Source organism: Eschrichtius robustus, chromosome 12 (genome assembly GCF_028021215.1).
Source record: "Eschrichtius robustus isolate mEscRob2 chromosome 12, mEscRob2.pri, whole genome shotgun sequence".
Classification (NCBI taxonomy): domain Eukaryota; kingdom Metazoa; phylum Chordata; class Mammalia; order Artiodactyla; family Eschrichtiidae; genus Eschrichtius; species Eschrichtius robustus.
In genome coordinates this window covers 20,371,230-20,399,129 of record NC_090835.1, presented here as the reverse complement: position 1 = coordinate 20,399,129, position 27,900 = coordinate 20,371,230, and the positions used below count along the sequence as shown (strand labels likewise).

The 27,900-nt window shown below is 37.7% G+C and overlaps 1 protein-coding gene across 1 annotated transcript in view; it reads right to left on the bottom strand.

Moving 5' to 3' along the window:
• Positions 1-27,900, bottom strand: part of MDFIC2 (MyoD family inhibitor domain containing 2) — a 95,071-nt gene that overhangs the window by 38,874 nt on the left and 28,297 nt on the right. Inside the window, exon 2 of the mRNA XM_068559145.1 lies at positions 4,397-4,435. Within this exon, the coding sequence (XP_068415246.1) occupies positions 4,397-4,435 (39 nt within the window). The remainder of the gene's footprint in view (positions 1-4,396; positions 4,436-27,900) is intronic.

The following is a 27,900-nucleotide window of genomic DNA, read 5'->3' as shown; positions in this document are numbered from 1 at the left end:
TTTAGCGCTGTGAGTTCCCAAAGCCTTATTGTCTGCTCCTTCCGCCCTGCTCCCCCCCCACCCCAGCCATTAATGAATACATTCAGCCAGCCAGGGTCACTTTATTATTCTGACATAATGAACTGGGGATGTGATTTCCAAGTTCTGAGGCTGACACTGGCAGGGCGACACTTTCACCTCGAGGTGCCGCAACTGTATACTCGACACACTTGGAAGAATAAATATTGATCTGCTTTCCGAGGATGTGTGGCCATGTGAAATGTTAATGCTTTTAAACGGTTTTGGACATACAAAGCAGCTATTATTACCACTATTATTATAAGGTATAAAATCTCAGAGAGTATCTCATCTTTACCCTTTATCCTCATGATTAGTGCGTCTGTGTTGAGTGCCCGGTGTAGTCACATCACTGCTCATGTGACTGGATACGATGATGACATTCACAGACAAAGACACTAATTTTGAGACGCCCCAGTAAGGAAGGTAAGGATTATTCTCAACAGTAATGTGTATACATATTCCGTGGACTTCCAATGACGAATGTTTATTCCCTCACGGGGCCTCATTTATTATTGGGTTGGAGATTTTCCATTTGTCTTCCCAGGATGATTCATTCTTTTGTATGGAAGGAAGGGAAAAAATGGCCATTTAAAATCATAATTGGCTATGAAAGTTTGGGGCCCTAAAAAGGTTGGGGTTAATATCTAACCTTTGGTTTGGCAAAAGCACTTCTGGGAAAGTTTAGGTACTAAAACTGAGATCCCCCCAAGCCTCGGTGTAGGAGATAGTCATAGTGAAACTGCTCTGCATAAGACAAGGTGAAATTTGTGGTTTGGGTGGTACTGGTGAAGCTTGACGGAAATAAGAGTGCAGCAAGATGGCAGGAGGCAAGGACTCAGCATGGAATAATGGCCAATGAGAATGGCCAAGTGACATAGTTAACACTATGGCTGTCTAATAGCTAATTTTAAATCGCTTGCTGGCTGGTGTTTTGCTGATAAAGCCCTCCTCCCCATTGTTTTCTCACTTTTGTAAAACTTTAGTAAAAATCAGTTACCCACATAACCTATTGTTGATGGCATTAAGAATAAAGAGGTTGAAATCATATCCCCTGAAACCAGCTGAGGCCCCATGTAGATCTGAGACGTGAGAAGTATTTGCAGTGAGTGACTTGGGATTGCGTATGAGACGATTCCGCCTTTCTCAAGGATTCTAGACACTTGAAGAGAGGGCTGGGCTGCCACCTGAGTTATACATTTGTTTTTTTATTAAGTTATTCATTCAACTCCTGTTTATTGAGTATCCACTGTATGCCAGGGACTCTGATGCAGATTGATTGGGAATACAAAAGAGAGTAGTACTGTTAAGACCCGTGCTTAGTACAGTTTATGGTCGTAAGTAATGGGATGCATGTGTATCTACTTTGTAGCAATTTGGACATTTATAACGATCCTTTGTCATCTGCCCACATACTAGTGTTTCTATTTTCTTGCCCACTTCTTCCTTTCTTCCTTTATTTTAGGCAAATTCATTTCTTTATTGGATCCTAGTTTTTCAGATTTTACTCGAGTTGTTATCACATGTAACCTCCCCCCTAGTCACACCTCGCCAAGTCCTCTTTACAGCCTTGGATATCCTCAGCCTGAAGAAACCTCACATTTTTCTGATTTAATTGGTCTGGAGTTCAGTCTGAGCATCACAGTTTGTAACAACTGCCAAGATGATTCTAGTGTGTAGCCAGGATCGAGAACCAATGTCCAGAAGTGTGCACATAAAATCTTATTGGTACAGTTTCCTATGATTGCATTTTGCAGCAGCATTTCTCAGTTCCTTTATATTTTCTTCTTTCCCCTATCAGAGGAAAAGGGACCCTCCTCCTTTTAAAGATAACCTTCTGCCTCAGGAGTTTGAGTCTCCTTCTCTTTCTCCATCCATAGGAAGCATCTATATTCACCATCATCCTCTTTCCCTGTATTTTCACTCTCTCTACTGACTCCATCCTGCCTCTGCATGCTTGCTTAGGTACACCATAGCCTGAAAATCCTTCTTAAGCTAATTTTCCCATCACCCAATTCTTCAGAGGAGTCCTTAACACAAGCGATTGTACCATCTACTCATTCCTTAATCCTTCACAATTGGCTTCTTTCCCCACACAAGTAAAACTGATCTTTCAAAGCCCATGCGGTAATACATGCTGGCTGCTTAATACATATTGGTTGAGTGAATAAATGAATGAATATATGACTTTCTAATCATCAAATCAGTGATCTTGCATCAGTTTCCCTCCTCCTCGATAACATGGCTTAGCAGGCCCATGACTCTGTCCGTGTCTTCTTTAGCATAGAATGCTGTTTTGTTTTGTTTTTTTTCTATTCTGATGTTTCTTCTATGACCCCTTGGTTGGCCACTTTGCAGCATTACACAGGCTTATGGGTTGTGGTGGTAGATAAACTTGGCGTTCACATCAAGCCCCTGCCACTTCATAGCTGTATGACTTGGGACACATTGCCCACCTCACTAAGCCTCATGTCTTCATCCATAGAGAGGAGATGATAATAACATTGTTTTAAGGTTGATGGGATACTTCAATGCCATTGCAAAGTCACGAAGCGCTCAGTTAATGTTAGTGGGTGTTCTCATTCCAGTGGTTATAAGTCCCTGTGGGCAGACACCATGCCATTTTCTCCACCACTCTATTCTGTCCTCAAAACCTACAGTGTTTGGCTCAGGGTCCTTGAAAAAAATTAGTTGTGAATGAATGAGCCAATGCATTGCTTCTCTTCTCTTAATGGATGATCCTTCTCAAAGCTTTGCCTTAGGCTCTCCTCACTCTTTCCCTTGCTGACCTCATTTATTCCCTGATGACCTTTTGACCTCATTCATTACTTCACTTCTCGTCTTCATGTAGATGACTGCCACATCTAACCTGAAATCCGACTCTGCTTGTTGTGATCTCCATATCCAGATGTGTTGTCTTTAAGACACTTTGCAAGCAAACATCCCTAAAGACATTTCTTTGATATCTTAAAATCCCTCATACTCAGAAAAGAACTTGTCTTTCTTCTCTCTCCCTAACTCTTATTATTCATTTATATATATTCATTATTATATATGTTCATTATATGTATTTGGAATAACCTCCTATATAAAGTATATTTATTTAGGCTATATATTTGTTTAATTTATATATACATATACACCTACAAAATATATGTATTTATCTGTATTTACCTCCAAAGAGTTCTACCTGCCTATTTGTTTATTGGCTCGAAGATAATCCCACCTGCAAAATGTTATTCTTCCTAATGTCTTGCTCAGGGTATTGGCTATCTACCCCACTGACAACCAAAAATAACAAGAACATTAATTTTTAAAAGTTCACACTCCTTATCCTGCCAGTGTTATTTTGGTCCTTATTTTGATCAAAAACTTCCTTCTATGTAAACAATATTTATTTATTAGGCAAGCAACATGTAGATAAAATTTTATCGTGGAAAAAAAAAGAGCTTAAGTGATATGGAAGTGTAAAAACAAAGGAAAATTCCCACCTCAGTCCTGCTGCTTGCTTCATTCTTACTACCCTTTATGGAGGTGGTTCCTATTTTCAGTTTGGGATAACTCATTTCTAGACCTTTTATCTACATTAACGAACATATGGATGTCTGATTTTTACTTAATGTAAATGGGCCGTACTGTATTTGTCAATGTGGCACTGGATTTATTTTTTTTTCCCTCATTAATACGTCTTGCTCATTTAGCCCTGCCTCTTCCTGAAGAACTGGGACACAGTATTGCCTCCTACTGGAGAACCATGACATATTTAGGCAGACTTTCATTGCTGAATGCTTAAAAGCTACCTTGCTATTTATTCCCCATTCCTCTGTGTCATCTTTTCACTAAGTGAGAAAGCACCTTTCAACTTTTCTGTCTTGGCCTCTTTGTACATGCCTAACAGTGAGACTTCTACTTATGCCCCCAAACCCAGCTCAGATGTTAATTATACATGGAGTCCTCTTTGCAAATTCCAGCTTCAAGTGATATCTTTGAGAGATTCCTCAGTCCTTGGAGGACAGAGACTGAGGTTTTTGTCATCCCTCAAAGCTGAACATAGGGTCCTAAACATAGACTCTGAATCCATGTATTGTATAAATGAGTACATGATTTTTAAACTTTTGTGACCTAACATGTATACAGAGATAGGGTGTAAGCACCTTCAAGGTAAAAACTGATTGCAGTATGCCTTGAATAATGCAGATGTGTGATGATGTGTGTGCCAGTGCTGTGGCCACTATACTGTGGATGTGGACAAAGATGGAGTCCTTCCCTTATCATATGGCACCAAAAGTGCCCATTAGCCAGTATAGGAAGCTATTACAAAGAAATAAAATGAACCTACCAGGGTCTTCCAGAGGACTTTGAATTGAGCTGGATGGTCCTTAAAAGAAGGGAAATTAAAAATAATTATTTGCGTGGATATCCGTATTTTTGCCTTTCCAGGATCCCTTTACTCCCTTTTTCAGGAAAGAGAAACCCACTTTCCAGCGGAGGACCTATTCCATGTAGCTTGAGTGGAATGGTCTTGTCCATCAGTGCTCCCTGTACAGAGACATGGTAACGCATGTCCTCTGTTTCCCAGCCATAGCGGTTTGTTGTGGGATGGCTCTAAGACCAGGTAGTACCAATCAGGTTGCTCCCTGAGACTTGAGATTAGCCTGCTGGAAGTGAGGGTTCTCTCCTCCTTTGTGAGGTAGAAAGATAATGTAGGCCTGTGACTGACAAAAGCCATCTTTCCTGCCTTGTGTAAAAAGCCTGAGAATAAAGCCCAAACAGGGAGCCAAACGGCCAAGAAAAAGTAAAGACAAGGTACTGAATTCATCATTTGGGTCCCTGGATTCACTTACATCTGAAGCTCATCTACTCCTGGACATCCTAGATAACGTGAATCTACAAATTCCCTTTACCTATGCTAGTTGGCTTTCTGTGTTCTATAATGGAAAGAGGCCCACGACATTAAATAGGAGGTTTTATTCATTTTAAATATTTCTTCTGACTCTTGTTTCCTTCCCATCTCTCTTTAGAGGATGTATGCTGATGAAATTCTCTAAATTCAATTGTTTAATCTCTGCTTTCTAACTCCCAAAACGTTCACAGAGTAGAAATGTTAAATTATGTGGAGGTATGCCAAAAATGACCTACAAAAATGGATTAAAATTGGAGGCTGGATCTTATGCTAAAATAATTGGTAAGAAATAAAGAAACTGAGGTGTGGTTTCTGCTAACCTGGTCTTTCAATCAGCTCTGTTCAATTTACATGAGTGAGAAGAGGGGACAAAATTTATGTGTATTTAGTTTCTACTCAATTCAACTCTTTCATGAAATTTACCCCTTTCGTGTAGATATTGTGATCCTGACTTGGAAGATTTTTTAAAAATCCAGATGCTTTTCAGAGTTTCATTCTTCTCCAAGGTCACTAGTTAGTTAGGTATGGTTGATTTAAGGTTAGGATCCAGTTGGGTCTGACCTCTGAGCCCTCCCTCTCCACCATCCGGAATGCCATACAATTAGGAAGAATGTTGACTCTTTGATCTCAAAGCATATTTCCAACAAATCAACTGCTTTGACATTCATGGCTTGGCATTATTGTTTTCGGGAAAATTATATTCTGGGGAGAAGTATATTGCTATATAGGGAGTTTGAGATTTGAATTTGGAGACATGAATTCTAGTCCTGTGATTTTTTTCCACTAAATAGCTCTGGGATTATGCAACTCAATCTTTTTAGATCTTAGTTTCCTCCTCTGTCAAATAAAAGATATGAGGGCTGATCATCTCTCAAGTCTATCCTAGTCCTCTTCTACTGGTAAGCGCTTCCCAGAACCCTATACCTCCAATATTAGAGATGGTAACACGTTGTGTTATGATTATATGCTATATGCAGTGATGTCTTGTTTAGTTCAGTATTTCCCAGCAACGAGCCCAGCGTATGGCAAATAATAGATGATCAATAAATACCTGTTGAATAAATAGATGAGGGAAAGAAGTCTATTCACTTTTGTGTACAGAATACTACTTTTTATATATTTTTTTCAACTGACCAGAAGAGTGATCTTTGAAATTGCAGAAAATACCTCTAATTTTGCTGGTGAGAAGTAAAAATAAGCTAATGGTAGATTTGAGTACTACAACGTTCGATCCATCAGTGTGGATTTTAAAGAGGACTTTCCTTTAATGCAAAGCACAAGATAAGCAAAGAGTTAACTGAAATTTTTCAAATAGGAGATGTACTTTAAAGTATAGAATGGTCATTTTAGGTGGCCATTGTAATTCAGCTTTTAAGGCTTGGTAACTGAGCCATCTTGGTGAACCTTCTGTGTGAGTGAAGTTTTCCTTAATCGGCTTTTCCTATATTATTTCATCCTGGGAAAGAAAAGCAGTAGCTAAGCCAGAAACAAGCAGGAGAACAAAAAAAGGAGTCTGTGGCCAAAGCAACAGAATTACTTTTCTTTTCTCTCTCTTTTTTTTTTTTTCCTTTCACTTGTGTTTATAAAGGAGAAGTAAGAAACATAATTTTTCGTCTTTGTTTAGACATTGGACAATACAAATCACAAGAACATTTATTTTTGACATCCTATTTTTTTAGGTGTTCTTTGGGATTTGGACCCTAATTAAAAAATATGTGTTTCCTAGCCCTTCTTACTGTGAAAATCCTTGGCAATGTAAACAGATGCACCGGTTGGCTTTTAATTCTGACACCAGACTGTCTGAAATAATAGCTCTAAGAAAGTGTGAATTCTTTCATTCCTCAAGCTTTAATTATAAGTACTTAATTTGTTTCTCTTTCTACTGCTGACTATCATACCAATCTGGTTTATTTTTTATCTGGCTAAACATGGTACACCTTAGAAGCCCCTCATTTTGAAAAGTTTATTCTGCATGGGAAGACAAAAACAAGCTAAAAGTTTGAGTTATTTTCATATTCCAGGTCACATCACTGTGACAACTAAGATGTTAAGTGGCGTTCTAAAATTTTGAGTAATATAGGCCTCTAAGATGACAGAATTAGGAGCTTGATAAGCAGTTTGAAAACACTGAATGTTTCTCGTAAAAACTGACTCATCATTTGAAAAATGAGCCAAGTTAATAGCTTACTAACTCATCTTGACCTTTCACTTAGATGAGGTACCATGTATGGCACATTAGCCAAAAAAGTCATCAGTTGCTGGACGTGAGAGCATTTTTGAAGAATTGCTAGGTCTGAGCTTTCTGAATATTGTCATATTTCCACTTTGAAAGCTTCACTATGTTGAGATGTGTTTTTATTTTTCTAAGGGCAAAAAATAAGATCAAAGAAAGACAGATCCTTGCTGGAACTCATGATAAACGTAATGAAGAAAGTCTTATGTTGTTCCTCCAGTTGGTTTCTTTCCAAGTTTATCTCTATATATGCATTTACATTTTGAGATACTTTCACCAATTATTTTGGAGCCTAATAATAAAGATGTTAAATCCCCTTTGTAAATATGATGGAAAGAATGATTATGGTTAAAATGTAATGTGCTTTAGGTTAGGCATTGTTAAGCCATTATTATTATTATGTCACTTTCATTCTCGTAACAATCCTATAAGGTATTCTTATTACTATCCTCATTTTAGAGGTGAGGAAACTGAGATTTTATCCAAGTTCACAGAGGCAGGAAACTGTGGAAGCAGGGATTTGAACCCAGGAAGGGTTCCTGCTGCTGCTAGACTTTACTACTATTAATTTACCTAATGTTTTACACACATGGCCCCATTTAATCCTTCCCCAAAACCATTAATATAAGGACTATTATACACCCATTTTATGGATAGAGAAACTGAAACTCTGATAACGGAATTTGCTCAAAGTCACTCAGTTTGCCCATCTCACTAAGTAGGCGAGATCAGCTTGGAAGTGAGGTCTGCCTGATTGCAATAAGCCTGTGCTCAAAACCTTTATTCTAAATTGCATAATAACGTTTATCTAGGGCTTCAGAGTTTACTATCTAAATCTAGTAGAAAGCACCAAAAAATTCTTTGGTGTGCAATGATTGAGGTAAACTATTTTAGGTGCCAGAAAGAGTTTAAGGTAAAGGTAAGGGCCAATGAAGTAATTGCTGTTTTTTATTTTTTTTTTTTTTTAACAGTGATGAAAAGGAGTCTTGGGGGATACGTATTTCCGGTGGTAAAAGCAGAGGCTGGGGATTTGGGCTCCTGGGTTATCTTCCTAATTCCCTTTCACATTGACACATCATTTAATTCATTTGCCTCCAATTTATCTCCCCTAAAATCAAGTTGGTCATGATAACAACTCTTCAGGAACTGTGGGAAAAAAAGATGGTGATGTTCTCTTGACCTTTTTGCGAAAAATGCAACCACTCTTTTGTCCATTTTTTACTTTTTTCCCATGAGTCAAAAATTTGTTTATGTGGAATTAGAGTTTTGAGAATATGAAGTCTCAGTGGCCCTTGGGTTCATGACCATGCTTTAGGGCAATAGCTTGCACAGCCATGATAGCTTCTAAGTTGTTTCCTGTTTTTCTTGGTCTTACTGCAATCCTTGCCAAAGCTTCCCTTCTCCTCTGCTGCATTAGTAATGCAAAATGAAATTCATTGTGCCCATTATATCTGTTAAATGGTTTCCATTTTAACTTGAGAAAAATGTATTGACGTTCATGTGTTTGGCATGGAAAGTGTGTATATCTATCGAAGATAGCAACTTGTCTGTTGGAATTACAGTGCATTATGTATAATGCTGCTTTTAGCTGCGCATGTACATTTCCTGGAATCTTATTGTGTCAGAGCTTGGAAAGTTTACACAAGCATTGGTAATCTAATTTTTGTCTGGTGGGTGGCTGTGGAAATATGGAGTATTTAAAAAAGCAAATGTCTTGGCCATCTGTGCCAGGCAGGGGTGTCTAGTCAGGTGGGGTAAAAGCACTCATCAAAAAAGGTTTTAAAAATATTGCCCCAGGTCTAACCTAAATATTAATTTCCCAAGAGCAGAAAGATATAACAGTTACTGTAACATGGTTTTGAGCATATTTCTGGTTATTCTTTTTAGGTGTTCTAATTGTAAGGTGGAGGAATGTTTTATCTTTCTCCTGCCTCTTAACAATAATCCTTCTCTAGACTCTATTGTTTCCTATGTCTTTTGTCTTCCGCAGACATGAGTCTTTGGCTCATGAACATCTTGTTAAGGTCTGTTGAGGATTAGGGGCTGTGATACAATTTTCTTGCGGAGTCTTTTGATTGGAGATTTTTCAGTTGGTTTGTCTTGGAGGTCTTTGAAATGTCTTCTCTCAAGCCATGATTTTCATTTTTCTTTGTTCCCCTCAAAATTGGGGTTGTATTTTGCTCCGCCGTTCCTGGGGTCTAGGTAAATGAATTGTATTATTTAATAGGCGAGTGCGAAATCCTGTGTGCAGTCGCTGGACTGCCCTCTGCCTCTCAGAGTTGCTAAAATCCTCCTCTCTGCACTGCCGCAGAGCTGTGATGTAGTTTTTGTTTTTTAGCTTTACGTGTATTTCACTCGGCCACCGGAAGCCGGGTTTCTTAACTTCGGCACTGTTGTCGTTTGGGGTGGGTAGCTCTTTGTCGCGGAGGGTGTCTTGTGCACGGTGGGGTGTGTAGCAGCAGCGCTGGCCTCTACTCACCAGGTGTTAGGAACACGTTCCCCCAGTGTCTGCAGGTATTCCTGATGTCCCCTGGGGGGCGTGAAATCACCCCATTTGAGAATCACTGATCTAAAGCAAGGTTGAAAGACAAGGCTGGCGTGATGTAAAGGCATTTCCATAAAAAGCACTGAACTCAGGCAACGCAATGACAATGCTGAGGGAGCTTTGTGTCTTGGAGGATATGTGGAGAAACTGTATCACACGTCCCTGGAGAAAATACTGTAATAATTGTCTATAGTTTCTTAGACTGAGTAACAGAGGAGGTAAGGGTCACCTTTTAAACTGCTTTGCTTCTGATCTGCTAATTATCTCCTCACCCTGTGATGCCTTTTATCTCCTCTCTAAGCAACTTGACTCACATAAGGAAGATTCTAATTCTTTGCAGATTTTCACCTTAACTACTTTTCTACCCTAACCTCCCTGCTCTTCTGTTTCCCCCACTGGTTTTCTTTGGCTCCAGTGGGAACATGGTGCCCATTTATTTCTTTAAATCCACTTCACCGCCTAATAGTACATTCTCTTCTGAGGATGAATTTTAACAAGATGCTTTTTTACTCCATAATACACTCCAGTAAAGAACTCATGTTTACCGCGATGAGTACCCTCTATTCCAACTGAAAAGCGGAGATGCCGCCGACCACTGCCGTTGTTCACTTTCTCCCGTTTAACTTTTTCTCAATGCCGCTTTGAGTGAGTTACATCTGTTATATTTAATGGCAATCTTATGGGCTTGTCCAAAGGGCATCTATTTGCTACTGAAATAGTACTGAAGATAACACACAAACGAATGAAGTCATCAGATGTATCTGATGATAATATCGAGGTTATTTTTTATTTTTTTAAATGCTGTGAAAGCTGTGGAGGGATGCTAACATATCTATTTGATCAATATATGGGATGTAAAAAAGAAGAGGAGACAAGATTGACTGATGAATAAAACGAAACTGACACAAACAGGCTGACAGCCAGCTGTAAGTCTCTTTAGGGCAAATGCAATTAACTTAGAATAATAGACTCAAATTTGATGGTTAGAAATGCATTTTTATTAACAATCACAGGCTGAATCATTATGCTCTTATGAATAAAATGGTACTTATATTTCGTGCATGTGTGTGCATGCATATATAAATATATATACATATGTCTCTCTACGTATATATCCATGCCTCTCACATTCCTATGTGCTCTGCTTACAATTTGGGTGGAAAAGTTGATTTTTAGAATAATGTACTTTAAAAAGGAAATTCATTCATAAATTGTCTCCGGGACTATAAATTCTGAATATTCTCCCGAATTACATATATAAAAATCATGCTACTTATCTGGTGCTATTAGACATAAAGCCAGTGAGCCCTGGTCCCAGAACTGCTGGTCCTTTGGGGATTTGGAATTGCAATCAGGGATTTACAGATTTCATTTTGAAGAGGAGAAGTCATTACTAGAAACCTAAGCTCATTTCCTCTCCTTTAATAGCTATTTTAAATCATTCATTTAGAAAATACATTAACTATTTAGGGTACTTGCAATGCGTTTCTCTTGGCATTGTCTGCATTTTTTAAAGAGTTTTTTTTTTTTTTTTTCTAAAATTATTTCAAAAAAAGATGATAATTAGAAGAAAAAGACCGAATGACTTTTGGGTGATATAAAATTACTTTTGCATAATATTTCCCTCTCTCATTGCCTAAGAGGAAACAACTTAAAACTTAACAAAATATTAGAATATTATAAGCAAACTTTTTAATGCCATAGAGATGAAAAAAAGGTGTGTGATCCTTGGAAACTTACAAACTGGACTTTAAATATGGTTAAGAAATGGCATATGGTTGATGGCATCTTTAAATGAATTTGTTAATTTAAGTCAAAAACAGTTTTAATTCTGTACTACTTACTTAATATTGATTCCCACCTTAACTAGGAAGTGGATAAAAAAAAGGATATGAGATTACAGGAAAAAATAAGGGACTTTAATTTCTACAAAGAATTCAGAATGTGGAGTCTTGCATAACCCTGCAAACTCCTTTAGATACATATTTTTTCAAATGCAAAATAAAGCTCCCTGAGTTATGTAATTGCTATTCTTCAAAAGGACATCATGAAGGTTGACAATTTAAAATGTACTCTTCCTGTCACCATCCAATTTTGTAAAATGTCTACTGATGGTGTAAAAAACAATCTCTGCAGAAGAGGGCTGCCACTGCCAATTTAGGACACTGGCTTTGTTATTAGCGTAGGCATATTAGATCATCCTCTTGCTGTTCCTGCCTGCTTTGTTCTTTTGATATGGCAGGGAACTGAAATTGACAACAGCCTACATTTATATAACAATAACTTGCATTGTTAAATATATATGTGTAGATAGACAGATAGAGAGTTCTTTTATTCCCCCAAGATATCAAAGTTCACTACACACCATGAAGAAAACCACAGAAATATGCCGATGCTTCTGGGGTGAACCATGGCAACTATTTAAAAGCATAAAGTATTGACAGCCTCAAGATTCTGGAGTAGTTCATAGTCTTTTTAAATTTTGGCTATTTTTACCCCTTTAGAAAATTTCTGTTTTCTTCAGGAGAAGAGAAGGATAAAGGTCACATGTTGTTACTTGGTGATAAACCAGAAATAGTTTAGGAAAGTGAGCTGGGAACTCAGCTGTCCAAGTCTGCAGGCTTGAGAAACAATGTTGTGGTAAACACAAGGCTGAGTAGACTGCTTTGCATCTCAGTCACCGTGTGATCCATTGCATTCGTTAAGACCACATACAGTGAACTCAAAGTGGGGAGTCTGAGGACTGGATGGGCACCCCTATAAATAGGGTTACCATGTTAAATAAAAAAATACCAAATAAAAATACAGGATGGTCAGTGAAACTTGCATTTCTGATAGATGATGCAAAAGTTTTAGGAGAAGGAGGTCCCACGCAATATGTGGGACATACTTAATACTAAAAACTTATGCATCATTTAGCTGAAATTTAAATTTAACTAGGCATCCTGCATTTAATCTGGCTATCTTCACCGTAAAAGCAAGGCTTCGTGTACTGTTTAGAAAGTAGATTATAATTGGGGAAAGAAGGTTTTAGAGAAAAACCAGTAGAACTTTAACTTTTTCTTATCCCTACAACAGCCTTACCATCTTAAAGATTGTAAACCTCTTTCCTCCTCACAGAATAGTAATGCACAATATTATGTTTAGATGTGACTCTCCGCTCAAAAATTTATAATTATAGGTCCTGGACAGAATATTCTTGAACAATGTAAGGCTCAGGTCCTATCATAATAATTGGTGTCTGTCTGTCTCCCTAACTGCCATTGAAGGATAGATAGTTTTTTTAAAATGTGTTTTCCTGGGTACCAAATATGGAGTCAAGCAAATGGTAGGAGTTTAATCCGCACTGCTTGAATGAATTTATTCCCTCACCATTGAATTGATTTTCTCTTTCCTTCTAACTTTTTGTCATTTCCCTCCTTTTTCAGACATAATGATAATATTTCCTCTATAGTTGAATTTCCATTTTAAGATATCCTTTAGCCTGCATAGGGTGAAATGTCATACCGTCTTAGAAGTAGGGTATAGGCGATATTTCTTACAAGGATGGAACTAGATTAGATCTGGAAGGTTGAGGGTGACTTTCATGGTGATGGGGAGACTTAGTGAAGTAATTTTTTAAGGCCACCAGGAAAGTTGTATTATAGAAACATTTAATTTCAGATATTGAACTATACTCTTGAGCATTTCATATGTATTCTTTATTACGTAACGTATATTATCTATTGTATGAATGAATGAATGAAGAATTTCCTTAGAGGACTTTTTTAAAGATTTTTTTTGATGTGGACCGTTTTTAAAGTCTTTATTGAATTTGTTACAATATTGCTTCTGTTTGGTGTGTTTTGTCTTTTTGGCCGAAAGTATCTTAGCTCCCCGACCAGGGATGGAACCTACACCCCCTGCATTGGAAAGCGAAGGCTTAACCACTGGACCTCCAGGGAAGTCCCTCTTAGGGGACTTTAAGTATATAGAATTTTTATCTTAGGCACTGTACCAAGTTCTGAACCACAGACCCAAGCAGCAACTCCATTGTATTAGAATCTTGATATATAACATTATGTCTCTTTTAAAACTCAGAATTTTGTGACTCTTTAATAGCAAAAGGTAAATCTTTTTATCCCCATTATCATTATCATTGGTTTTGTCCCTATTATATACACGCTATGGGCTCTTGCCAAGGAAGTATAAAGTGAGAGAGGTGTGGGGTGAGGGAGGAAGAAGTAGAATGAGTTAGAGCCTTAAGAAACATTCAAGGTTACAAGCATGCGAAATGGAATTATGGTCATCAAGAAAGCAGAAACTGGAAGTTCATCAAGAACAAAAATAACATCAACATTTTTTTTTTTCTTAAATATAAGTTTCCATCTATTTTCTGTGATAAAGAGATGCTTACTTCTCTTTTAGATTAGGTTAGACATTACATTAACAAATAAAGTAGAATTTTCAGTTAACTTCATCAAAATAAAAGTCCAAACAAGCCAGTTTAATCCATCTTTCTACTATTTGAAGGGTAGGGAGGAGAGTGCTAGAGGACATAGGCTAACATTTACTAACATCTACTGCATGCAGGCACTGTGTCAGGCAGTGGGAATGCTAAACCATAATCTCTGACCTCAGGACTCTTTGACTCATGATCTAGTGGGAGAGATAGCCAAGGAAGTGAATGATTGCAATGCACTGTAATTAAGTGCTATAAAGACAGAGTATATTGTACAGACATGGTCCCGTGTAGAACCTTATCAACCTTCTAAAGCAATTGCAGGAATGTCTTCACTGGGGAGATAATGCTTGAGATGGGTTCTGAAGAATTAGCAACTGGCCAAAAAAAGTGAGAAGACATTTTATGTAGAGGGCACAACAGTTGCCGAAGTGTTGAGTCTGAAGCAGCATTAGAAGCAGACTGGTTTCACTGGAGTATAGAAGTAATTCCAGGAAATGAGACTTAAGAAATAGGCATAACTCAGAACTTGGAGGCCCCATAAAGTTTAATATGGTCAAATTTAGAAAGAGAATGCTGGCCGCAGATTGGAAGAGACAAGGTTAGGTTAGAAGAGCAGTGTCTGAGCTCTTGCAGTCAGTAGTTCAGGTGAGAGGTAATGAAAGCTTAAACAAGATGTCAGTTTCTAACTGGAGATGCACAAGATGTAACAAGCCAAAGAACTAAAGAGCTGCACATTCTGAGGAGCGGTGATAACCCTGGTCAGCATCAAACAGGATTACATTGAGTAGGCTGCCATATGTGATAAGTTTGCTGATGGTGGCCTATATGACTCAGAGGAAAGGATACCAAGAGAAGGAAAGTGAGTCTACTTTGTTGATGGTAAAATCAGTCACCTTTAAAGGAAATGGGATAGGTAGCTTTACATGCATTATTCTAAGTGACAACTTCACAGCCATCTTTTTTTTCCCCCTATGGAGTTTTATCCCATTTGGCTGAAGAAGAACCCGAAGCTCAGAGGTGTTAGATGTAATACTGTAAATTCACAGAGCTAGGAAATGATGGTGTGGAGCTCCCTACTCAAGTCCATCGAATCACAAAGTCCCTGATCTCTCCTTTAAATTGCACACCCTCAGAGTGATGCGTGTGTTTGGACCACGTTGAACAAGGATTTAATTCTACATCAGAGACACTTTAAGTAATCTCTGCAGGAGTTTGAAGTGGTTTCAAGAGCTTTGTGTCTTTACTATTTCCTACCCAGTTTGAGAGGCCAGAAATGGATTCATTCATTCTTTCACTCAATATTTATTGAGTGCCTTCTTTCTTATTTTTAGTCGTAATTTGGAGCTACCTCAGGCTTTAGTGTCTAAGGGAAGGAACTGCTCATACTGTGCAAATATGAGCATTGGTTTGGATACAGTTGAGGAGATGCCACCATTGTTGTGACCCCCAAGTTCCAGGAGAAAAGGGAACAGAAAATAATTACATTTCAAATTTTCCCTTTGTATCTTTCTTTTCGGATGAATCATCCTTTTCCCCTCCCTCTTTCATGACTGCCCCTTTAGGTCTTAGTGAATTTTCCCCTAAAATATAGCATTGTAGGTGCCCCTGCTGTGAAAACGGAAAGAAATGTAGTGTTTTTGGCCATGGGAGCGTTGCCAAGTCCAGAGTACCAGCACGGTGAGAGCCATCCTCTGTTGATTTCCCCCTTTGCCTTTTTTGGATGGTGATGAGACACTCGTGTGGCATGAAGCCTGTTTGCTCCTTGCTGTATTTATTTTGTTAAGATTAGAGTTGCTAAGATACGGTAGTCATTTCAAATTGTAACTGCTGATGCCAGTGGTCGTAAGATAAAGAACTAAAATTCCTTTATTTGCTAAGCCTAATAAAAAACATTCTTGAGGGGGCGAAGGAGTTTTCTGGCAAAAAAGTGAGCAGTATGCCAAGTGGCCTAAGTTTTAGCACATAAAATTAGATCTGCTGGTCCAGCTGATGTTGAGCTATTTCAGTCAGAAATCAACAGAGAACTTCTGCCTTCGAGTTGTTTATTAAGTTATTGTTTTTAAACAAAGGAATGGTCAGGTTGTGCACATTTCGTGTCCCCTCTTCTGTTTAGTGGTTTAAGCCAAGGGATTTCTTTTTCAGTCTGTTGCTAGTTATTCTTCTCTGTTCAAGAAGTATTTTGAGGGATTTGAAGTTTCAACATTTTCTCGCAACTTCTTGAGTTGGGCCCCTTAATTCTTCTCATCTCGTGTAGCTAACGCCCTAAATCTCTCTTATTGTATTTATTAATTCTACTCTCATAGTACATAATTTATAAGTCGCTTGTGGCTTTATTGTTGTCAATGACATTATTTAGGTAATTGAGAAGCTACCACACCCTATGTTTCAGATTTAATCATTATTGACAAGAAAGCATTCTGTGTTTTTCTTCATAATGAATAATTTTTTTAAAAACTCAGAATGTTTTCCAACTGAATTCAGTCAATCCTGGGACGTTCCTCTAAGCTTCTAGGTAAATATTTTCAACTAATCCTTAAAAGAAAAACCATTAAACTATTTGGGTGGAAAAATAGTCTCAGAGAAGCCAGTTTGGCACAGTTTATTCTATGAATGTGTGTAATTTCAAATTACTATATGTTTTTATTTCACAAAAATTTCCAGCTTCCCCAGAACACTTCAAATGCTAATATCCAGAGTTTCCACTGGCAATCCTTTGTTTGTCCTGGAAGCATCTTGCAATTTGGGACCAAGAAAATACTGTGTTCCCTTTGGATTTATAGACATAAACATATGTATTTCCTCTTCAGCACACAGTTCTTTTCAGGGGAAGCCAGGTTTAATGGGCAGATTGTCAAATAAGGATTCACCAAAACTACATAGCACGTTTGGCTGGAAAAGTGATCTTCGATAAAATTTAATCTATTTAGAGAAAGATAAGCTATAAAATAGTGACTCATCCCGATGTGATTTGATTAAAAGTAATATTTTGTGAAATCACCATTTTCATGCGTTTCCAGAGAGACCTAGAAACTGTGTTGTATACTGTGGAATTGTATTCATTAAGCCGAACTTCTGATACCCAGTGGAGCCTTATTCCACAACAAGCCTGTGGTTAATTGTAATTCCATTAGAGAAATTGCAGAAAGGTGGTTTCTGCCCACATCTTTGGAGACGGAGTGACTCCTCAGGTTCTGTGGTTATTGCTGTCTCAGGATTTTGAGATGCCAGCCCTTTGTAGTTTCAGTTCTAACATCTGAGTTCTTAGAACTTAATGTCCAGAAGGTAAAGTCATTTACCACAGTCTTCAGCCTTCATATTCTATGTTGGTAGCTCATCTTTGCCGTAATAAGGGCACCATCTGAAATTTTATTTTATCTATGTATACTGAGGTCTCAGATTATAGATATACCGTGTCTCTAATTTCATATAATAGTGGGTGTATATTAGATTGATTTATTGGTCTAAAATTTTCACTCCCCTAAAATAGTATTTTACCTGCAGAACCTTGCTCTGGCTCATGGTGGGTGGTGGAGTGTACATTGAGAGTTTAGTACTGTGACTTGACTTGGCAAAGATAGGGAATGAGATGTGAGCAGCGTGCTTGCAAACGTGGGCTCCTGCCTTTTGCATTGAGAATAACATGCCTAAAAGTTGCTGGTCCACGAACGATGAGAGACATGTGGGGCAAAACTGGACCCAGCCTACAGCTTTGAGCTAAGCCCTACTGTACCCAGCCTACATTAGCCAAACTGTAGCTGACTCATAGATACACAAGCAAGAAATAAATGCTCATTGACATTTGTCACTGATATGTGGGGTAGTTTGTTACATAGTATTATTATGGCAGTGTCTGACTGAGACACTATGTCCGATGATAGTTCCTTCACCTGTGTCTTCAGAACAACATTCTGCATAGGTGAGCAGGTGAAGGAAGACATCTACTCTTTTCTTAAGTCTTTTGGTTCTGTGCTACCTTTAAAGCTGTTTGACTTCAGCTCCATACAGATTTGAAACATTTCAATAAATTTATGAGTTGTGTGTAAGTGATCAATGCCCAAACCTCTTTCTTGGTGAAATAGAACAAAATAGAAGATTTTTACAAACTTGAAATAATTTTTGAAATGGAGCTACACACAGTCTGGGTGTAATTCTTACCCAGTATATCGCGTAGGTTTAAAGTATATGCTGTAATTGTCCACTGGAGTATGGTGGCATGTACCAGTGGTCCATAAGCCTTTCACAGGTGCTGTTACTTCATTTGCATCAATGTATGACCTTTTTTTTTAATGGGTGGTAGAGGAGGGGACAAGTCTTAACTGAGGGTATAAGCTATTATAGTAATAGCTGGCAAATGGATTATTGAACTAAGTAGTTCACTTAAGGTAGATTAGAGAGTAATAGGTTAGAAGTATAATTCAAGTGTTTCAATCTCAAAACTTAAGCAAAGACAGGCAAAGAACATAAATCAGTAAAGTGGGCCAGGTGATAGGAATGGGACATGCCTGGTAAACTGAAGAACATGTACCCCATTTATAGGAGGTGGGTATTTGGCTCTAACTAGTTTTGTCATGCAGGCACTGCACTGTCTTTGAACACCTACTATGTGTCCAAAACTATTCTAGATTCTACAGATACAACAGTAAACAAAACAAACAGAAATCATCATGGGATTAATATTCTGGTTCATGAAACAGACCATAAAAAATTAAATAAGTAAAATGAAAAATATTTTAGATGGGTATAAGTGCTAAGGAGAAAAAAAAACCAGCAGAAGAGTGAGGTAACATAAAACATCCAACAACACTATGCCATAACCCATTTTAGAGAAGTTTGAAATTCTCGCATCAAATAAACCTAAAAGGAAACATTCTGTTCCATGAGATGAAAATATTTAAATATATTAAAATGCACAATCACATCTAAAAACAAAACAAAATCCAGAAGCTTTTCTGTTTTGCTCATTGGTAAAATTGAGCTAGTTCAGTAGAATTAAAGAAGAGGGTTAACAAATACAGAGGTAAGATTAATTATGAATCTGTATAGTTTGATTCAAATAGCAGGAATTTAGTAGGCATGTTTATATTTTTAATATTCCTTTCAGAACATTAAAATTTTTTGGTAATTGTACATAACAAAACCTAGTTCCAATTACACAAAAAAAATTGTATGCTAAATAGTAATGATAAAACATTAGTGTCAATTGCATGATTTTAACAGCTGTAATGCCTGTTTTTGAATTCTCTTGGATTTAATGGATAAATTAAAGTCATATTTTAAGACTACTTAAAAGAATTTTTTAAAAAAATGCTCAACCCCAAACATTCTAAAATTGCTTATTTTTATTCAGTCTGTGCAATTACTCTCAATTATTATTTTTTTTATACAAGTTTTACATTATTATAAACAGATGTGAGTATGATCTGAAATAATATAATCCATCTTAGATACAAAGGATATAGAACAAAAATAAACTCTTTTGGGGCTTTCCTTCTGCTAAACATTGGAGAAAATTAATTTCACATAGAAGTCTTTGGAACAATAAATACAAGTCTATATTCCCCAGTGGTGAAGTGGCAAAGGCAGTTGCACTTAAAAACCAAAATGTGGAAAGCAATTTTCTTCTATGAAATCAGTAATTACGAAGAAGTTCATTACGTAAGTTTATCACAGTGACAGAAAAAGATAGTCTTTTTCTTGAGATTACAAAGTGAAAATTAGAAGTCCTATCATCACTCAATCACTCTACCCCAATGGAGATGTTCAGTCACTTCCCGCCCCATAGTAGTTAAATTGTGGGCAGTTTCTTGTGTTTTTCTTTACATGATTTCTGCATATATAGCACTTCCCATTTTTATTTTATTTTTTATTTATTTTTATTAAATTTACTTATTTATTTTTGGCTGTGTTGGGTCTTTGTTGCTGTGCGCGGGCTTTTCTCTAGTTGCGGCAAGCGGGGGCTACTCTTCGTTGCAGTGCACGGACTTCTTGTTGTGGTGGCTTCTCTTGTTGCGGAGCACGGGCTCTAGGTGCGCGGGCTTCAGTAGTTGGAGCACGCAGGCTTCAGTAGTTGTGGCTCGCGGGCTCTAGAGTGCAGGCTCAGTAGTTGTGGCACACAGGCTTAGTTGCTCCGCGGCATGTGGGATCTGCCTGGAACAGGGCTCAAACCCGTGTGCCCTGCATAGGCAGGCGGATTCTCAACCACTGTGCCACCAGGGAAGCCCTCATTTTTATTTTAAAAATGAGAGCTTATTGTATACAGTGGTATTTATTTTACCCTTTTTCTACTACCCATTTTCTTTAATGATTTTATAATATTCCTCTGCACTTGACCAGTAATATGGCATTTAGCTTGTTTCCTATAGTTTTATAATACAGTCAGCCCTCTGTATTTATGAGTTTCGCATCTTCGGACTCAAACAGCCGTGAGTCGGAAATATTTGGAATAAGAAATTCCAGAACTTTTCAAAAACCAAACTTGAATTATGTAGAATTTACACTGTATTTACAACTATTTACATAGCATTTACATTGTGTTAGGTATTATAAGTAATCTAGACACGATTTAAAGTATATGGGAGGATGTACACAGGTTATATGCAAATACTATGCCATTTTATGTAAGGGACGTTAGCATTGGCAGATTTTGGTGTCTGCCAGGTCCGTGAAACCAATCCCCTGTGAATACTGAGGGAGGACTGTAATAATTTTTGGAATGATTGGGGAACCAGCTTGAAGAAGAAAGAAGTGCAGATGAAAGTAATGGACCAATTAAAGGTAAATAGTTCAATTAACAAAATAGTAAACTGGTTCTTAAACCATGCTGCGTCTTTGGTATCAAGGAAGTTACTTTGAGATATGTCATTACAAGAAAAGTAAAAGAAATTAAAAAATTTTAGTAAACTACAGGATAAAGAGTAGATTGTACTAATGACTGATACTTTTTTTTATAAAACAAAACTATGAATAATACTTTGTGATTTTATGGGTGTCACCAGGCACACAAATAAAAGGGCCATAGATGAGTCTAAGCTGTTCTTGACATTTGGTTCATAATAAGCAGATATGGAACAAGTGTGTTGGTTCTGTGATTCAGGACTAAATAAGCAGGCCTGTTCCTCAACTTGCCTTAGCTACCCTCTGAACACTGGGAACTGGGACAAACACACACCAACTGACGGAAGCCTCTGTCTTGGTGATGGGGCAAGAACCAACAAGGTCAAAGAATTTTATCTATTAGTTTCCCCTAGTGTAAGGAACAACTTTTTGAGGCGGGTCCTTGTAATTCAGATGGCAATGTTAAAGCAATTATATTATAAACTGTTTGCTGCTGGTAAAAATAAAGCCACTTTCTGGGAATCAAGATAACATGTGTCAAGGAGGCAAGGATATACAATGGAGAAAAGACAGTCTCTTCCATAAGTGGTACTGGGAAAACTGGACAGCTACATGTAAAGGAATGAAATTAGAACACTCCCTAACACCATACACAAAAATAAACTCAAAATGGATTCAAGACCTAAATGTAAGAGTGGACACTATAAAACTCTTAGAGGAAAACACAGGAAGAATGCTCTTTGACATAAATCACAGCAAGATCTTTTTTGACCCACCTCCTAGAGTCATGGAAATAAAAACAAAAATAAACAAATGGGACCTAATGAAACTTAAAAGCTTTTGCACAGCAAAGGAAACCATAAACAAGACGAAAAGACAACCCTCAGAATGGGAGACAATATTTGCAAACGAATCAACGGACACAGGATTAATCTCCAAAATATATAAACAGCTCATGCAGCTCAATATTAAAGAAACAAACAACCCAATCCAAAGATGGGCAGAAGACCTAAATAGACATTTCTCCAAAGAAGACATACAGATGGCCAAGAAGCACATGAAAAGCTGCTCAACATCACTAATTATTAGACAAATGCAAATCAAAACTACAATGCGGTATCACCTCACACCAGTTAGAATGGGCATCATCAGAAAATCTACAAACAACAAATGCTGGAGAGGGTGTGGAGAAAAGGGAACCCTCTCGCACTGTTGGTGAGAATGTAAGTTGATACAGCCACTGTGGAGAACAGTATGGAGGTTCCTTAAAAAACTAAAAATAGAATTATGATATGACCCAGCAATCCCACTATTGGGCATATACCCAGAGAAAACCATAATTCAAAAAGACACATGCACCCCAATGTTCATTGCAGCACTGTTTACAATAGCCAGGTCATGGAAGCAACCTAAATGCCCGTCGACAGACGAATGGATAAAGAAGATGTAGTACATATATACAATGGAATATTACTCAGCCATAAAAAGGAACGAAATTGGGTCCTTTGTAGAAACGTGGATGGACCTAGAGACTGTCATACAGAGTGAAGTCAGAAAGAGAAAAACAAATATCGTATATTAATGCATATATGTGGAATCTAGAAAAATGGTACAGAGGAACTGGTTTGCAAGGCAGAAATAGAGACACAGATGCAGAGAACAAATGTATGGACACCAAGGGGGGAAAGCAGCAGGAGGGGGATGGGAGTGGTGGTGGGATGAATTGGGAGATTAGGATTGACATATATACACTAATGTGTATAAAATAGATAATTAATAAGAACCTGCTGTATAAAAAAATAAATAAATGAAATTCAAAAAAAAAAAAAGGATAACATGTATCTCTGTTACAGGTTCTCTGAGTCATATAGAAGTGTGCTCGTCATTTGAGAGACATGGTCTGGCCTTCTTATTAACCCTCCCTACAATGATCCAGTGTATACACTAATCTCTAAGGTTTTTTTAAGATAGGATACTGGACTTCCCTGGTGGCGCAGTGGTGAAGAATCTGCCTGCCAATGCAGGGGACATGGGTTCGAGCCCTGGTCCGGGAAGATCCCACATGCCACGGAGCAACTAAGCCCATGCGCCACAACTACTGAGCCTGCGCTCTAGAGCCCGCGAGCCACAACTACTGAGCCCGCGTGCCACAACTACTGAAGCCCGTGCACCTGGAGCCCGTGCTCCGCAACAAGAGAAGCCCCAGCAATGAGAAGGCTGCGCACCGCAACGAAGAGTGGCCCCCGCTCACCGCAACTAGAGAAAGCCTGCGCGCAGCAATGAAGACCCAACGCAGCCAAAAAGAAATAAATTAAATGAATAAATTAAAAAAAAAAAAAGAAAATACCAATAAATTCCTCAAGTAGAAAATGTACAGGTCATATTTTACTATAGTGAAATAAAATTAGAAATTAATGACAATTTAAAAAAGATATGCCTAGCCAATTGGAAGTTTGAATATTATTCTCCAAATTGTTATTAGGACAAAGAAGAAATCAAAATACAATTATACTGTGTTTAGAAACAAAGGCAGTGATACTAAATATCCAAGTTTAAAGCATGAGTCAAATATAAACTTATGGAAAATTACTGCTCTTAAGTGACAATTACTTATGTAAGTATTCAACTCAAGAAAATTTAAAAAGGAAAGGATCCTAAGGGAAAGAGAAGAAAGGGGGAACAGGTTGAATGAGAAATAAGAATTGGACAAGAATGCAAGGATAAATGAATCAGAGAGTTTATTTTTCCTCCAGGGAAGGAAAGACACTGAGAACACAAAGTTCTGAGAAATATAGTAATGCAAACCACACAGTTATACAAATAAATTAGAAATTTTAGATTATTTTAAAATTTGGAAAACGTAGAGAAACAGACTAAGAGCTTTGGAAAAAGTGGTTGAAGTCTCAACTATTAGTTGATTTTAAGGATGATTCCTTTCAAATTTCTAAGGTACAACTATTAATTCCAGCGCTTTATAAAATATTTAAAGCAGGGAAAATAAATAAGAACAGCTTCCAATAATTTTATAAAGAATATATAGTTCTGAGCCCCAAATGATAAATTAAAGGAACAAACAAACCAAAAAAAAGAAAAACACAGAGCAGTCCCATATAAATGCAGGATCTGTTTCAGGGCTAAATGTTTGTTTTAGTCACTAGTAGATCAGTGGCTGATTATCATAGTGTAGGTCTTGGGCTATTTTAATTATTGAAACTTTCTCTGGTACATGTAGGCTGCTACATTAGTCCTACTCCAGTGTTTGCAAAAGGTTGCCTGGAATTTCACAGCTTGTGAGTGTTTTCTCTTTGTGTATACCTGAGTGAGTGGCTTTGCAGGGCCAATTTTTAATACTTTGCAATTTTATTCCTAAAATTAGATCATAGGTCACTTCTCAGAGCTGGGAAGTTGTTCACACCTCGAGGACACCAGTTATTCATCATTAGCTTAGGATTTCCAAACTCAACATGACCAGGGGACATGAAAAGGGCCTGGGAGAAAGCAAGGCGAACTGGAGAGTATTATGCCTGGCTAGATGGAGTTGTGGTTAATCCTTTCCAACTAAGTGGTGCCATTTGGGGTGCAGATTAAGTGTCATCAGATATTTGCTTTTCAAAGAAGCCAGAAGTCTGAAATGTCTATGAAAAGTTTCTGATGTTTAAATATTGGCAATTAATTCAAATATTTTACAAGAATTACACTGCAAAAATTACATTGCACTGGACTTGCAAATTTGATCGAATGTGGCCCATAGCCCATCATTTTGCAAATTCTGGCGTAGTCCATTACCTTCATTTTACATACGAGAAAACTGAGACCTGTGTAAGTAACTGACCCATCCAAGGAGGCCTCACAGAGAGTTGGGGGCAGGGGTGACCCTTGCATCTCAGCCTCTTGACTCACACTCGCCAAAGCTGTGTTGTAGTGAAAATCCTATCGAAAGGCACAAAAGAGTGCCATGCTACCTCTGCATGACATTAGTTAAAATTGTGATGGTTCCATCACATTTTTTAAAGGAGTAATGGCAATCCCCATCACAAGCCAAGGGTTGCTCAGCACATTTATTTTGGTCAAGTTTGTTTAAGTATAATTTACATATAATAAATGTACCTCTTCTATGTGTATGGTGGGATCTTGGCACATGAAAACACTGCCATGATCAAGATGCAGAACATTTGCATCTCCCCAAAAGCTCCCCCATTCCCCCTTGTAGTTACATGCCCCCCACCAGCCAGCCCCAGAAAACCACTAATCTGTTTTCTGTCCCTCTAGATTAAATCTGCCTTTTCCTGAACTTAGTGTAAGTGGAGCCATACCGTGTGTACTCTTTTGTGTCTGTTTTCTTTTGCTCAGTATAATGTTTCTGAGATTGATCCACTTTGCTGAGTTCATTCATTTGTAATGCTGAGGTGTGTAGTCCATTGTATGAATAAACCACAATTCATTTATCTCTTCTACTCTGATGGTCACTTGAATGTTTCCTGTTTGGAGCTAATATGAAGAAAGTTACTGTGAACACTCATGTGCAGGCCTTTCTGTGGGCATATATCTTCATTTTTTCTCTTGGGTAAATACCTAGGGGTGGAATTGCTGGGTTGTATGGTAAGTTTATGTTCAACTTTGTAAAAAACTTCTCAGCACATTGTGAGTTTAGATAGACTATGTAGCAATGCTGAAATACCAAAACCCTATTATCCTTCCTCTAAATTCTTCCATGCTTTCCTCCAAGTTTTCACTGAAAAGCACAAATGAATGTTTCCTGGGTCACTGGGTTAGAATTTTCTTTCAGCAAGATTTTGGGAAGGCAAGGAAATGGAAAAGAGATCAGAGGAGATCACTGAAATAAATAACTAAAAGAGACAGCCAGCAGGTAACATTCTGCAATAGCTCTCCAAAGAGCCCTTCCTGGTCACGTGCCTTCTAATTGGTGCCATTAAGGCCTCCGTCCAGGTCACAGAATAACGTCCCTCCTCATTTAGCTTCACAGATTCTTTGTCACACTCCTGACTACCTTTTACCAAAGGGAGTCCAGCCTGAGTTTTGTCTGAGAAAGGTTATCTGTAAAAGGAAGATGAGTAAGATCCTAAGAGGACTGCCAAATCTAAGATTTACCCCAGTGATCAGGGAGACATGAAAGGTATGCATGAGGTTTCATGCAGATGTCAATGCTCGTCCCAGAGGTAGAATAACAAGTGTGCTAAACCCAGCGAGTTCATTAAAACTTACTCGACTCCACAATTTCTCTGAAGATTACTCTCAAGAAAATACGTGTTTATATAGTACTCATCACCTCTCTTTTCGTCTTAAAGATGAGATGCTAAGACCTTTAATCCGAAGGGAAGTCTTAAAAGCTTCAGGATGAGATCACAGAATTGTTTCTCTCCAGGAGTATTTTAGGATGATTGCCATCACCCAGGAGATGCTCCAGAAAAATCCTCCCTAAAACAGTAAACTCCAGATAATACGATAGTATCATCTAATTGGGAAAAAGTCAATCCTTGTGTAAAGTCTGTGTTATGAGGATCTTTTTTTTAAAAAGAAGTGCGGTGTCTTGTTTTTGGTTATAAGAGCATTTTGCTAGTGTCAGAGGGGGAAAAAGGCAAGCCTTAGAAATACTTGGCACACGTATGTTGCCATTCTCCATCTATTGTGCCAATGGCAGGCGTTACGAATTGATCATAGTTTTTTAAAGGGTAGCTTTTTCAGAGTTGTTTAGTAGTCACATTTACAGAGAGGTCCAGAATTTGCTTTTTGATACCAAAATTTATTGGCCTTTTCAGAGCAAGAGGTTGGTATAAATATTATAATTAAAATGAAGAAATAGATGCCTGTGGAGTGTGTGTATGTGTGTAGTGAGAGAGAGAGAGAGAGCTGATTATTTGAATCTCAGGGAGTTCAGTTAGGCAATTCAGGTTATAATATTTTGGTGCTTTTGATTGCAGATAAATTATGATCGATGAAAATGAAACAAGGTTTAGAGTCATCATATTCAACAAAATAAACTTAACTTTTGAAAAACAGAGTGAATATCCGACAGAAGTGAGCATTGATATATAATTTTTCAATGACATTATCCATCAGCTTGGTGTTATAAGATACATTTGCAAAGTATTTTCTGGAAATAATGTTAAACTGAGTTAAGAACTTAGGAGCTTCCAAATTGAATATGCATTGAGGAATGTTATAAAAATTATTAGATGTTGCTAGTGATTTAACTTTAAAACCCAATTATTTTTTACTATTCCTCCTGTAAGCTCTGGGTTAGTTTTGTTCAAGATTTTTGCCTGTTTTGCAATATAAGTTATATAAAAAGGGAGAATAAAATCTATTACCATTTGTCTGTAAAGAGGAAGATTCTCAGTACTTTGTCTTCCAAAGCAAACTGCAAAAATAAGCTGCCTCTTCAGGGTGATATAAGTCTGCAGCTGTCACTCATAACTTCCAAACAGAAATTCCCATAGTTAACAGAAATGCCTCCTCATCATTCTAACTGATCTTATAATTATATCAATGTTAGAAATTTTAACTTATGAAGAAAGTTGATATTAGAAAAATTATTACCTATTTTATATATTGCGTTTCCAAATAGTATTCATGATGATTAAAACTACAGGCCTTGGAATGGTACAGCCTGCATTTAAACCCTGGCCTTGCCATTGGTTAGCTTTGTGACCTTGGGTAAGTCGCTTACCCCACCTCCCATACCTCAGTATCCTCATCTGTCAATTAGAGATAATAATAATACTTACCTCATGGCGTTGTTACAGGGATTAAATAAGTTTATATTTGTGAAGTACTTAGAGCAGTGTCTAGCATAAGATATGTATGTATGTATATGTGTGTATACATACATATATATACATATATATACACGCTATATCAGGGCT